General features: G+C 39.8%; 1 protein-coding gene across 3 annotated transcripts in view; it reads left to right on the top strand.

Moving 5' to 3' along the window:
• armc9 (armadillo repeat containing 9) overlaps nt 1-14,906 on the top strand; it is a 28,353-nt gene that overhangs the window by 1,672 nt on the left and 11,775 nt on the right. For 2 of the 3 annotated variants that reach the window (XM_080033144.1, XM_080033145.1), the window contains exons 5-20: nt 124-279; nt 413-505; nt 1,633-1,657; nt 2,172-2,329; nt 2,522-2,620; nt 3,931-3,966; nt 6,584-6,618; nt 6,719-6,830; nt 8,724-8,816; nt 10,104-10,194; nt 10,493-10,616; nt 10,828-10,967; nt 11,796-11,872; nt 12,247-12,321; nt 12,682-12,772; nt 14,540-14,592. In XM_080033144.1, coding sequence (XP_079889270.1) covers nt 124-279; nt 413-505; nt 1,633-1,657; nt 2,172-2,329; nt 2,522-2,620; nt 3,931-3,966; nt 6,584-6,618; nt 6,719-6,830; nt 8,724-8,816; nt 10,104-10,194; nt 10,493-10,616; nt 10,828-10,967; nt 11,796-11,872; nt 12,247-12,321; nt 12,682-12,772; nt 14,540-14,592 — 1,458 coding nt within the window. The remainder of the gene's footprint in view (nt 1-123; nt 280-412; nt 506-1,632; nt 1,658-2,171; nt 2,330-2,521; nt 2,621-3,930; nt 3,967-6,583; nt 6,619-6,718; nt 6,831-8,723; nt 8,817-10,103; nt 10,195-10,492; nt 10,617-10,827; nt 10,968-11,795; nt 11,873-12,246; nt 12,322-12,681; nt 12,773-14,539; nt 14,593-14,906) is intronic. The other variant, XM_080033146.1, reaches the window with a different exon arrangement.

Genomic DNA, 14,906 nt, shown 5'->3' with positions numbered 1-14,906 from the left:
CTATGTCTTCCAACACTGTGCCCTGTAGCTTAATCATCATGTGCTATTTCTCAAAATGTCCACTAAGCTGTGCTACAGGCTTTTTCTCAGGGGGCTGTTTATGATGTTGTTGTTTGTCTCCAGGACCGAGCTGAGTTTGAGGAGAGGATTTCCCACTTCAAGCTCTACCTGGAGACTCGGGGAGCAGCACTGAGCCAGACTTCAAAGTTTCTGCCTTACTATGCCTTGCCCTTCGTCCCTAACCCCACTGTCCACCCCTCCTTCAAAGACCTTTTCCAGGTGCTCAGACAAATACGGGACATAACATTTGTTATTATTGCCAAGTAGTTATTGCAAATGCAACATTATTAACCAATGAAACCTTACAAATGATTTATTACAAATTCATCCAACCCACATTATCTATATTTAGGATTCCTGGATACCACAGCTGAGGGATAAGCTTGAGCAGTTTCTGTCGGTGAAACTGAGGCCATCAAACACCCCAAGACTGCTGAATTTATATGTATCCTTTATTATGACATGCTGACCTGTACGTGGTTCAACTCCGTACTCTGCCATACTGCATATTTTGCAGTGGTAACCTACTAAATTGCTATTGGTTAACTGTCCTAATACAACACCTGACAGCCCTCACTTACAAAACGGCATAGCATTACGTAGCAGTTGTGTAGGCTCATCAAAGGGTGACACATCTCCCTAGAAAATGGATTTAGAATAATAAATGAGCCTGTGGGGCAAAATATAACAAAACAACTCAGGGATTTAACACAGGCAAGTAAATAGCTTTTTTTCTCTCTCCTGTTTGAGCTGCACATATTAATCTCAAATAAAAAAGCTATTATGTTGGTAAAGGATTCGTTATCAGTCAGACTGTTGCCCTAGACCGTTGGTAGATTCACTTCCTTTAAACAAATAACAAGTAACAATAACCCTTTCTGATTTGCATTTATTGATGGCTGTGTCTGTGTATGGCAGAGTATCCTTCAGAGTAGAAGGGCAAGTGAGGGTAACAAAAAGTGTTTACTGGATCGACTTCCTCCCGCATGGGACTAAAACCTTTCCTGGCTGCCTGATGAGCAAAGCAAACAGATTATCATAGACACTATCATCTGGAGGGTTGTTCTGAGAACATCTGTCTAGTCTGTACAGAAATAAGACATAAAGGAGAGAGTTTGTCCAATACATGATGAATGGGAAAACACTTCAACAGGAAGTGCTCTTAGCAATTCACCGAACATACTCATCCACCATGCATGAGTGCATGTAAAACCAGCTCTGCTATCCCACGCTACGTTTAACGAACAAATGTTTTCCCTACATCAGGACAAACCCATATTGATCCATTATCAACATGTAGGTCTCATTATACATTTAAATAGTTTATCTTGATCCTAAGCAAATGTTTGCTGGAAGGATGTTACCCGCTTCAAACAGGATGTGTAACATACTTTGTCTTTGTTTAATCTTCTATTTCAAACCAACGCAAGACTTCTTTATCTTTACATGTGTTTTTAATTGTGTGTAAATGGGTCTGGCAGATAACATTTTATGTCCAAACAAAGTTGGTAGAAACTTTTTATCTGTGTTCAATTGAGTCATAGTGTGTCTTCTTTAACCAGCATCATGCAGAAGGAGGGAGGAAGGAGTACGAAAGGTAAAAAGCCCCACTCAAATAAGCTAACTTTTGCAAAAAGTAGCAAAGGTATTTCTGCAAAAACCGACATCAACTGCAGACTACCTCTACTCCCTTCACTTTCGAATCCTCATCCTGGAAATGAAAAAAAAATCTTCCCGCACCTGCCAATTCTAATCGCACCTGCCAATTGCTTAAGAGTGATGGAAATTACTCCAGATAACACTTTTACAAATCATTAAAAAAAATGTTATCATTCACATCACCTAGATGATTGGTGTCATTCGTATGACAATTTGTTTACTTATTTGTCTATACTAAAACTGTCAGTTGCTTGTTTGACAGAATATAATATTTGATAGGAACAGAAGCAAGGATAGGAAGCTTTGCCAAATAATTATGATAAGGATAAATTATGTCAGTGTTGCAAGAAATATTGACTTTCAGACTGTATCACTCCCGATATGAATGTTTTTCATTTGTTTATGTTTGTCTCCTCCAACCTTCATCTGTGTGTGTCTGTGTGACTGCACAGAGGCCATACAACAGTTAGAGCTCCAACTGGTTGAATCAGACCGGCGCATCGCTAGCTATGTGCGGAGGTTCAACAAGATGCAGGCCGACTACCACAACCTGATTGGAATCACTGCTGAGCTGGTCGACTCATTGGAGGCCACCGTCAGTGGGAAAATGGTAGACCACTTGATTGTGGGGCAAACTAACATGCACACAACACATAGGCCACAGGCACAAACTACATATATGGGCACAGAGAGAGCAGCCCAATGAGTGGTTTAATTAAGCTGTTCTTCGTCCCTCTTTCCACACACAGCATCTTAAAGCTTAAGGGGCCGGTGATGTGTTTTAAAAACGTTTTGTTTACAGATCTCCCCTGAGTACCTGCAGAGTGTGTGTGTTCGCCTGTTCAGCAGCCAGATGAGGCAGAGTGTGGTGCAGAGCACCGACTTCACCAGACCCGGCACTGTGAGTCAGAGCACACAGACCCCTCTCTTCTCCCTCTTTTCTCCTCCACACCTACAAGGTAGAAGTAATAGCAAAACACCAGGCCTCAAGGCTGATTTCAATGCAAGTATTGCAATGTCTCATAGTGTGACTGTTGACAGTAGTCTGACTCATGAACACTAGCAGAGAAAACAGCTCTCAGGGCGTCTGCATCACAGGTCTAAATCAGGTGGAAATTGTGTTTGAAGAGGACTTTGTGATGTTTTATAAAGGATGGTTCGTATTCAGTCTAGTGCCCCTTTGCATGCCTTGCTGCAATCTCTAAGCCTTATAATGGTCCTGCAGTTTGCATCCTGGAAATAAGGGACTGGATCCTGGTTTTGCATCATAGCACACAAAAGGAAGGCTTGTTGAAAAGTAAACACGCATGTAGGGTTGGGCAATTCATCGAAAATTCCTCGAAATCAACATTCAGACCCTGTAATCGATTTAAACTTGCATGTCAAGTCACTTATTTTGATTTGGGACCTGTCCTAGCCCCTCTTTTTTTACTCTTAATCAGCAGTGATTTATTGACTTTTTTTACATGACATTTCAATTTAATATTTGTTTACAAGAGATTCAAGTTACGTTCTCCTTTTCAAATGGCAATATTTAAGATTATTTATTAGATTTGATTATTATTTTTAAATCACAAAGTATTTACTTTTTAATTAGATACAAAGCTTTCATAGTTGAGCATATTTACAGTACAACCTTGTCAGTCAACTATGAGGCGGGGGGAAAAAAATCAATATTCATTCATCATAATCGAGGTAAAATCAATTAATCAGGATATTGATCTGAGGTCAAACCGCCCAGCCCTACACTCATGGCACGCCGTAAACAAACAATTTGGAACACCAGTCCCCATCACAGTGGCTCTCATAGGATCTGAAGTTTATCAACCACTTTCGAAAGTAAATTTAAAAAAATAAAATAATAATAGTATGAAAAAAATAAGGTGCTAGGGTATGGTTGACTACAAAGTAGTTGGTAGAATAGATTCTCAAATTCAAATTAAACAACAAACAAGTGGCCAAAAACAGAAATCCTGTTTCGTTGTTGCATGATAGAGAAAATTAAAAACAGAACGTAAAACAATTCTAAACTACAACAAAACTGTACACACTGAAACTTTCACGATCACGCTTGCTGTCAGTGGTCTTCGTTGTGTTGTTGAACTCTGGTTTGTGAAATCTTGTTTCCTTCTGTTTTAAACTGAACAACTTCTTCCTATGTGTTTTTTGTTTGTTTGTTTGTTTGCGTGTGTGATGCTTTTGTCCACAAAGGGATATTACTCTATGAGTCCCTATGATGATGGCTATGTAAGTTTTCCATCTTTTCATGTGTACTTCTTGTCATCGCTCAGGTCCCCAATTATCATCTACCTTGCTTGTGCTTCGCCATGTCTCGTCCTCCTCCTCCTCTCCTTGTCCCTATGTCTCCCTCCCCCCTTTACTACAGATATCCTTTTCTTGGCCTGCTTTTGTACTCAGTCTATATTCCCTGCCTTTTTTCCTCTGGTTACTACTAGATTGTCCCAGTTTAAAGGGATGCTTGACCTTTTTTATCCATAACAATTACCTTCTTTGTCAGATCACTTGTTAAGCCAAACAAGAGGGAGTCTTTCTTTTTCATCCATTTGTCTTCCAAGGTCGCAGTCATTGTTCCTCCTCGAAACACTCCTTATTGGCTGTCTGTTTTCTGTTCTAAAGGCCAGGACACACCGGCCCGATAATCGGCCATCGGACATGGTCAGAGAGTCTGGAGGGGGCGGGGACACAAATCTGTTTGGTGTGTTCGGTGACGTCGGCCGTCGTAGATGTCATCGGGCTTCTTTTCAGCTGATTCAACATGTTCAATCGGCGTCGGGCAGTCTTACAGTCGGAGCAATTTGATTGGTGGAGGGCTAGCGAATCAGTGAAGCCCGGAAGTGAGGCGGGTAGCACAAACAGCAGTGACGCGCAGGCAATGTCGTAACACTAGTCTCAACACATTGTTTGGCATCATTTCGTTGGCTTGATATTTAATACTTGGGATCATGAGGACCGAAGAAATCAAGGAACAATTTATCAGCATGGTAGAGGATAGACCGTCGCTGTTTGCGGTTGCTGACAAAAATTACTCCAAACGGCTGTCTCATCATTTCCGGCTTCCGTATTTTTTTGGGCCACAATACAGATTAGCGCCGCCTGTTGTCATGGAGACATTACGTCCCGCGCAAGCGCAGAGCATACGGAAAGTCACTAGGCGGTTCGGTGTGTTCTTGGCACTTTTTTGGCCGCAACATTTTCGGGCGACGGTCGGTAGTCGGACCGGTGTGTCCTGGCATTAAAGGAGCTGTAAGCGGAATGGTTCTTTTAGCTAACTTCCTGTCAGTTACTGCAGTTAGCAGTCCCCTCGCTAGCCCCTACGTCACCACATTAATGCATTGCGGTCTTCAAGCAGCAAGTTATCTAGCATCATCTCGGATCCATAAGTGTGATAAAACCGGAAAAAACATGATAAAAAACATCAAAACAGACATTGGGAAGGATTTTTACCTGCTCCGCCATTGTAGGCGCATACACATTCACTCATCTGTTGCTCTGGCGTGCACCGGCAGTGAGACCATGGAGTGTATATAGTATATATGAGTGAGACGAGTGACGGTTTGTAGCGTTCTCTCTCCTGATTGGATAGAAAATCGGGATACTTTCTTTGCAATAGACGGCATTTGTTAATAAGTAGCTATCCGTTAAATTATCATTCCTTTAATTTCACTGGAAATCTGGTCTAAAATAGTAAAAATCAATATATGTTTTCAAAGTTGGGTTTCTCAATAAGCTTTTACAAAAAAATCTAATTGAAAGTAAATGTTAATAAATATTATGAAACTAAAATGCTGATAAAGAAAACATGCTTTTTTACTGTCTAGACCATGGCAACAGTGACTTAGTCATGGAATTTCAATAGAATGTTCTAGCAGAGAACTGCCGTGATTGGTTCAAAATACTTAATGTCTCATAGGAACCAACGCATTGCCAGCCCTCCTCATCTAGGCCGAATTTCTGTGAACTTTATCAATGACAATATATTTTATTTGGATCGACAAAAATCCTTTACTCTTTTCAGATGCTTATTATTAGGCAACTAATTCCCCAAATTACATTGTTACATTTGTGGATTTGGGTTTACAGAGGCTTTAATATGGCCCCGTGTCTCAGGGGAAAACATGCCCCCTTCATGCCGTTCAGCCTTCTTTGGGGCAGCTGGAATGTTTAGGAGTCTGAGTATCAATGTTCTTCTCCACTTCGTTTTACCTGCTGCACACCAAAGCAAAAATGTGACCAGACCACCCGATACAGCAGACGAGACGGATCACTCCCTTGACCTTACACACTGCTCCCACATTAGGCCTAACCGCCCAGGCTTTAGGTTGAATTACAGGGCTCAAAACCCCTTTTGAATAGCAGAAAACACTAATAACTAGTTATTTCACCCTTTCTTCATATTCCCACACCAACACCACCATAATATAACAGCATTCTGTTCAGAAGCCTCCATTTCCTTTCCTTTCTTAAAAATCAACATGCAGGCCAGAACACACACACTGAGGTGTAATGCATGAAGGGATGGCACTTTCACACTAACCTGCCCTCTCTGGTACTTTTTTAGTTTAGCCTACTTTGTCACTGACCGCATGGGCGATGTCAAGTACTATAGCGTATGTCCTGGGAAATCGGCATGTACCACACAAGCATGATGTATGCATGTCCACCATAAAACCCTACCAATTACTTATTTAGACAGTAGCTACTGTAACTTAATTGTTTTATATGGAGAAGAACCCTACAGGGTAAGTGGTGGGACCAGATAGTAAGGTTGACAAAAGTTCTACAAATAAATGTACCCTGCTCCTCTTTGTCTACCTTTTGTAAATTGTGCTCTCTGCTGTTATAGGCTTCATCGATGCTACGAGCATCCATTGCACCACAGTAAGTTTTCATTTTGAAGAGTTTTTCTGCTTATCTGTACAGTTTAATAAGTGAAATACAAAACATGTCTGACAGGTCTTTTCTTAAAATCAATCTCCAGGAAAGCCAAGGAGGTGCCAATGCTACCCTCTCTAGACTATGAGAAGCTGAAGAAAGACCTGTGTGAAGGCCCAGACCGACTCAGGTCCCTGCTGCTTCAAGCGCTGCGCTGGGTGACTATTCATATTCTTAATGACAATTTATTCATAATACTTTTTTCATAATAGTCTCAGACTTTTTTTCTGCTGCTGTTTAATTCATCTACTAACCTAAAACTGTTAATACACAAAAAATAAATCTGCTTTATTTTAATTTGCGCTTTGTCACTGTTTGGCTAGAATCAATTGTCTGCCATCCAGGGTTTATGAAAGGTTAGTCTTACATGTGTAGCAACATGTTAGGCCCTGATCAGGGTGAAAACAAGTTTTATTCAATTTGATTTATTTTACCTTTATTTACCTTAAATTCAAGTCGGAGTCTATGACAACACTAAGCCAGAAATCTTGGTGTTGTCATAGACTCCGACTTGAATTTCAAGAAACACATTAAATCAATTAATAAGTCAGCATACTACCACCCACCTTAAAAACATATCAAGAATTAAAGGACTTATGTCTCAGCAAGATTTAGAAAAACTTGTCCATGCATTTATCTTTAGTAGACTTGACTACTGTAACAGTGTCCTTGCAGGCCTTCCAAAAAAATCTATCAGACAGCTTCAGCTAATTCAGAACGCTGCTGCTCGAGTCCTCACTAGGAGCAAAAAAGTGGATCACATTACCCCAGTTCTGAGGTCTTTACACTGGCTTCCTGTCACTCAAAGAATTGATTTCAAAATACTGATGTTGGTTTATAAAGCACTAAATGGTTTAGCGCCAAAATACATTACTGATCTGCTGATACGTTATGAACCGTCCAGAGCCCTTAGGTCGTCTGGGACAGGTTTACTTACAGTCCCAAGAGTTAGGACTAAACGAGGAGAAGCAGCTTTTAGTTTTTATGCACCAAATATCTGGAACAAACTCCCAGAAAACTTGAGGTCTGCTGCAACCCTCAGTTCTTTTAAATCGAGTCTGAAGACTTTTCTGTTTCCATTTTAACCTGTACTTTTAATTTAATTTAAATGTTTTACTTCTTTTCATTCGCTTTTAAATGTCTTCTAATAATAATAATAATAATAATTGATAGGTTTTATATAGCGTTTTTTGGAGGTCACTCAAAGACGCTTTACATTGCATAGAATATACATAAAAGAAAAGAAAAAAACACGAAAACAAATTCAAAATAGAGTTCTAATGTGTTTTATGTATTTTAATCTTGCCCCTGTAAAGCACTTTGAGTGGCCTTGTGTTTGAATTGTGCTATATAAATAAACTTGCCTTGCCTTGCCTTGCCTTGCCTTGCCTTGCCTTGCCTTGCCTTGCCTTGCCTTGCCTTGCCTTGCCTTGCCTTGCCTTGCCTTGCCTTGCCTTGCCTTGCCTTGCCTTGCCTTGCCTTGCCTTGCCTTGCCTTGCCTTGCCTTGCCTTGCCTCACATGTACAACAACTCCTTATACACTACACTCACAACAGCAGCATAGCAAATAGAACAGCAACAGAGATGTGTAGCATTCACATGAAATACACAGTGTCCAAGATAGAGTCTTTGAAAGCTGAGTTGGGAATGAGTGTCCAGTTTTGAGGGTTTTTCAAGTAGGAAAATAGAATCACAAGTGCTGAAATCCAAAATATTCATAATCCTTAAGTGAATCATTTTGTGGGTCACTCGTATTCAGAGCTAAACTTTAGGATACAACCTCCATTAAGACTGTACCGTTGGTTGTTACTTTAGCCATGATTAACATTCCAAAGAAAGTATAGTGTGCTATACAGTGCAAATTGTGTGTTGTAAGTGTTAAGTTGGTATGTTGATTTTTTGTATGGCTAAAAAAGTGATGCAAGTTATTCTTTGTGAACATACAGTATGTATGCTCTCATGGTGACATTAGTTTGTAAGCATGAAAGAGAGGCGAGAACCATCAAAACTCACTTTGCATGACGACACTCCCTCATGTTTTGTTTTTTTAGAGACTGACACGCTCCCTCGCTGGTGAACAGAGAGACACAGTGCTTCAGGCCTTTATCAGTAACGATCTGCTGGAGCGATATGGCACGAAACAGGTGGGACCATAGGACTGCAGCATTGAATGTATTGCGCTGTGTTTTTAGCCTATAAAAAATAGCTACACCAATGACATTGATTTTGTTTTCCCAAACTTGTATTTCATTGGCACCTTTGCCTGGTGCACACAGGTGTGTTTCTCACCTGCCATTGACTTAATGCTGAAAAGTGGGTGAAGAAAATTTTATTTTATACTATAGTAAAGACAAACTGCACAAACTGCTCAGCCTCTGGTTGAGAATCATTCTCTTGAGCAAATCCCCAGTTTAATTGAACAAACGGCCAGTGCTGGAAAAAGAATAGCTGCATATATTGCTTACAGAGAGTGAATTATCCTGTTTTTTAACAATGGTTATCCAAGCCACCTCTAAATTGCACCATTCATCATAGATAGACACAACAATAGTCATTGATAGGCTGTGTCAATTCCTTGTAATCAAATCACAAACAATACTGCCAAATGGCCCTGCTTTAGAGAGCAGGCTGGTGTGATTGTCTGCTTGTGGACCAGCAGCAGTTCTAGGAATACTGAAATCATACCTCATTCAGTTCACTGTTGTGTAAAGGATATTCTACCTTTACCACACACTTCAAAGTTCAATTTCAAACAACTTTATTTATCCCGGAGGACAATTCAATTCAGCAGTCCACAGACTAAACACATATGTACATACAGAATACAGACAGACAGAGTATATGTCAGAGGTAACACAATTGGCCGGCAAGGATACTTGTGCTTCTTTAAAAAAAGGTTTTCCACTCAAGGTTTTTACTGGAACCAATTGTGAAACTTTGAAATTGGAATCGGACTTACTGTACATATTTGTAATGATAGTGAATACAAATCACACAACTATGTGAACAAAAGTTAATTAGTTGGCAAACTAAGAAGGACACTTTGACTCACAGATTTGATACAGGCAGCTAGAATAGTGGCTGGCTTGGTAAGCATTATTTCTCAAATTAAAACTCACAAAATAGCTGTAATAAAAAATATAACCTACATGTACTACTTTACAAACATGTCGGCGTTCAGTGAACATATCAATCATTATCATGACTGTGTTAAGTATGTGCCACTCAATTGATTCCTAAATGCAAGCTTACCTATCATTTTCCAAATCTGCCTCCAGCTGTCAAATACATAAACGTGCACATTGTTTGAGGAGTCTCAAGAACCAACCCAGCCTGACTGATCCTTTTTTTTAAAGGGTTGAAATCTTCCTCTTTCTATCTAAGAGCACTAACTAATATTTCAAACTACTGTACTTTGTTTGTTTTTATAGAAAACCCTGCATCATTTAATGAGGTCGAAGAACGAGATTGTCCGCCAATACACAGCTCGTCTCATCAATGCGCTCGCTTCCATTGCAGAGGGTAAGTGCTCCACTGCCATTACATATGGTTAAGAATCCTTACTTCTTTGTAACATGACTGGATGCATTCTGAGAAATTGATTCATAGAAGACCTCAATGGCTTTCATTATAACTTTCCACTATTTTAATGATCTTCTGCAGCATCATGCCATTAACTATGGAGGACATTTTGTGCTTGCATGAATTTACTTGTATTATATAGTGAGTGGTTGTGGTAAGATTAATTTGCAAATAATTGGCTATCGAATGCCAGTGAGGCCTTTCAGATCTTAATTCCATGTTGTTTACATGTTTACAGGTCGGGTTTACCTCTCCCAAATCCCCATTGTTCTAAAACTCCTGACAGAGGCACTCAGGACAGAGGAAAAAGACTCCCTGACCAGAGAGAATGTGCTTGTTGCCCTGCAGAAACTTAGCCTGAGGTACATCTGAAACGGATTTTTTATTAACCTTTGCTTTCCAGTTTCTTCACAGGTTAACCAGTCACCACCAGCCGTCTTAACACAGCCTTTTGGGAACTACAAAAAGCAATCAATTAAAAAATATATTTTTCGAATTTTTCTAAAAAGTCGGACATGAATAAGTATGTTCATGTCGCTTTTTAATCCATCATTTTTTGTCACCTCTTGGTAGGAGGAGCCAGCAGACAGCAATGATAGCAGACGATCTTATTGGCTGGCTGGTGGACGAGCTGCAGGATTCAGACTGCTTAAGTGACTACACCCTGGAGTACTCGGCGGCTCTGCTCATGAACCTTTGTCTGCGAACAAAAGGTGAGGGCCAGCCACTGGTAGATACCGAACAGAGACACATATTACAGTCAATGTGTATGAGATGGAGCCATTTAAGATCAGTATTCAAAACATTTTCACATTAGGACAGTAGAGTACTGTGCTTTTAAAAAATACCCATTATTTGTTTTGTTACAACATTTGAATTTATTTTTTAATTACCGGTAAGCAAAAAAGTGTGAAGACAGCCTGAAGGGAGTTGCACAAAAATACCCATGCAGTACCACTCTGCTTTCGCCACCTCTCTTTCAAGGGTTTCTTAAGATGCAACCAAGAAAAAAATGGCAGACAATCTGAGCTTATTAATATTAAATGATTTCTATGTAAATCAATGTAATCTATTTTAAAGAAGCGAAGAGCCTCTGTCTAACACAATGTTCCTGTTGGAGGATTTAATTACGGGCTGAGTAAAGGCCATTATAATTTGTGTTTGCATACCATACAAAAATCAGCTTTTCGGTGTACTCTCCCTTTTATTTATTTCCTCTTGCATAGTACACAATATATAGAGTGTGTCTTGTTCATTTTACTGCAGATACAGCACAATTATGGATAATCTTCCTTGGTCTCAGAACTTGCGTTATTTTTGTCTCAGTTCCCATGGGTCAGCTTTTTATAGAGTTTTTGATTCAATATTATTTGTGTTTATTATGTCACACAGATGAGATGGAATTAAATCAAATAAAATGAAAGACATTTAAAGAAAATGAAAACTATCGGGCTAGACAAAGTCATTATTCACATTGTAGGAAAAGAAAATGTCTTTAATTGAAACGTGTGTGTCTGTGTTGGATGGCCGTCTTTTTACAGGGAAAAGGAAATGTGCAGAGAACGCCAAGCATGTACTGAAGGTTCTTACTGACCTCCTTGGACATGAAAACCATGAGGTAATGAACCCACCTGTCAACACCAACGTTACATGTACAATGCATGTGACATTAAAAAAGGTTTAAAAAGTATGAATTCATAATATATTTACACATACTATAGGGACATCGATTTTCAGCGCTTAACTAAAACTTTAATACACATGCTGCTTGATGAGTTAAACGGCGTTCCAGCAACTTTTGAGAAACAAAGTCTTGTGATCAAGCTGGTTTATTTGTATCGCTTACCTGCAGCTATGACCTACTGCATGTCTATAAAAAAAAATATCCTGGTATTTGGAACTTCTGCATACGCATTCTTTCTTTCCTTTTTGTATCTGAGATAAAGATAGAGGCTGTGTTTGTGTTTGTGTGTGTCACGTTGCTTTCCTCAGATTCGGCCATATGTGAATGGAGCCCTGTACAGCATCCTGTGTATTCCCTCTGTGAGGCAGGAAGCCAAAGAGATGGTGAGATAGCACAAATGTCTTCACCTGCTCCAAAGGAAACAGACACAATGTGTGTGTATGTTTTTTTGCTCTGCATTGGTGTCTTTATGTCACCCAACAACCAGTGTTTGGAGGGGGGAAACAACAGGTGTGCAAAGACATATGACTCAGTCACTGCACTCAGAGACTGATGAGCTGGCTGGTTGTATTTGTGTCAGTGCTCCACATTGGCTCAAATGCGAGGACATTTAGAGCTGCAGGAGAGTTTGGATCCGTCCTGTCCAACACATATCATGTTTAAGCAGATTCCTCAGACATCAGCAATCGTTGTTAACACAATTACAAAACATGACATCACGTGTTTCCCTCACACATGTGTAGAGCGTGGAGGAGATTCTCCGCTGCTACAGCAAGGAGGAGAACCCCGACCTCAACAGGCAGATTGAGTTTATCATTAAACAGCTGAACTCAGGTTGGTGAAGTCAAATTTACCGGTACAATAGACATGTTCCACCTTGTGAATTCAGTCTAAATGCTGTCTAAATGTTTCAATTGTTTTGTCTCTTTATCAATTTGTTGTGTATTTGATGCATTTTCAATGTAGGGGAGAACGGGGTAATCTGAGCCACTTTTTACATTTGCTCCCCTCCAAGCGAGCTAAAATGATTTATCACTCAAATTTACACATTTCCCATTAATTCAGGATGTTTCCTAGAAATGGGCATTAGCAGAATTTGTTCAAGACAAAGGGCAGTGAAAATATGATTGTTTTAAAAAAAGTTGTCATGTGGCTCACTTTATCCGAGCTGTGGGGTAAACTGAGACAGACCAGAAAAATCAAGGGGGTTAAGTGAACCAGCTGTGGGTAAACTGATCCACTTGCTTTTTCCACTCTGAAACTACCATAACAACACATATTGTAACAGTTAGAATCCTGAAAGCTAGCCACACATTCCAGAACTAATGTCAGACTAGTAAAATAATGATGGGGTTTGGTCAATTAAGCAAAGCAAATGTTCTAAACACTTGAAAGTAACTCTGAACAAAATCAAATACAACATATTATAATTCAAAAGGTTTTAATAAGATTCAAATGAAAGATAGAACCAGTTAGATTAGAACACAGTCTGGGGGTCAGAACACAGGACCCTTAGAGCCAGCTTGTGTCTGGGGGTCAAAGCATAGGAAAATCAGAACCAGCGAGAACAGCCTGGGACTCAGAACACAGGAGAAGACCCAACTGGATTATAACATCAGCCTGTCATACTCTACAACTAGGCCTACTCTACATTCCAGCCTTGACGGTTACAGGGAAAGATGAGAAGGTGCTCTTTCCGTGTGGTTGCCCCAGGTCGTCTTCCTGGTGTATTTCCTTGGCATGATGGCTTTTCTACAATGTGTATGACATTAAAATAAAACATATGTTATGTAATATTACATTAAAATATGTTTAAGACTAAACTTAACTTGTGCCTCATGGTGGGGGAAAGTGAGACAGTGCCTCACTTTCCCCCACAGCATTTGGCTCACTTTCCCCCACCACCACAATTTGAGAAAAAACTACCTCTCTTTCATTTCAGGCTAATCTTTAGCTAATTTCATCACATGGTTTTTAGATGTTGATAGTTCATCAACACGTATGATAGAAGTTTTTCTACGTGAATGCATTTGCTTGATTAAGTTGACAGCAAGAACATTTACTTTTACATGCAAAATACCTATGTTGGTGAAAAAAACATGCTTACCACAGCACCATGAGGTCCTCTCTTTCAGGGCCATAGGGAAATGAGAGGGGCTTGAAAACATATATCTCACATGACCAAAAATGTTTTCCGTTGCCTAGATACAGGGGGTGGCTCACGGTGATTCCCCCGTTCTCCCCTATATTGTGTACTGTATGTATTGTTATTTTTCCTTTGTATTTGTTTGACTAAACATCATTGCAAATGAAGGTCACCCCTCAATTGATCTCTCGAGTATAAATAAAGTTTAAATGAAATGAAATATATATATACAGTATATACTGATTGTAAATGCAGATTTGAGAATACAATGATGTCTAATAACTTAACATAACCAATAAAACTAATGTTAATGTTAGCAGTCTCGATAGCTTTTGCATATGTTTTTTTTTTCTATTTCTTTTCATAAATCATAATCTCTAGTTTTATATTTTATAACTTACTCTTCACATGTGCTGATTTATCTAATCCTGTTGCTGTGTCTGTGCTTCACCAAGCTGATGAAGAGGGACCAGAGTCAGATGATGAAGAAGAAGAGGATGAAAATGATGTAAGTCCACAATGCTGTAATATATGAAAAGAACAAAAAGGAGGAATGGAAGAAAAAGGAGGGTGAGAAGAACAATGTCCAGAAAAGAACACCTCCTATTTTACACCCTTCCCAAACATGTAGATGGCAATGTGTGTGTGTGTGTGTGTGTGTGTGTGTGCGTGCGTGCGTGCGTGCGTGCGTGCGTGTGTGTGTGTGTGTGTGTGTGCGTGCGTGTGCGTGCGTGCTGGGCCTGTCAGATTGAATTCTGTGGGAAGTGGGTTATCAAGATTACGTATGGTAGAAAGCTAAAGTGGGACTGGGCAGAGCCTCCG

This window comes from Ammodytes marinus, assembly GCF_949987685.1.
Source record: "Ammodytes marinus genome assembly, chromosome: 8".
Lineage (NCBI taxonomy): Eukaryota > Metazoa > Chordata > Actinopteri > Uranoscopiformes > Ammodytidae > Ammodytes > Ammodytes marinus.
This window is presented reverse-complemented; position numbering and strand designations above follow the sequence as displayed.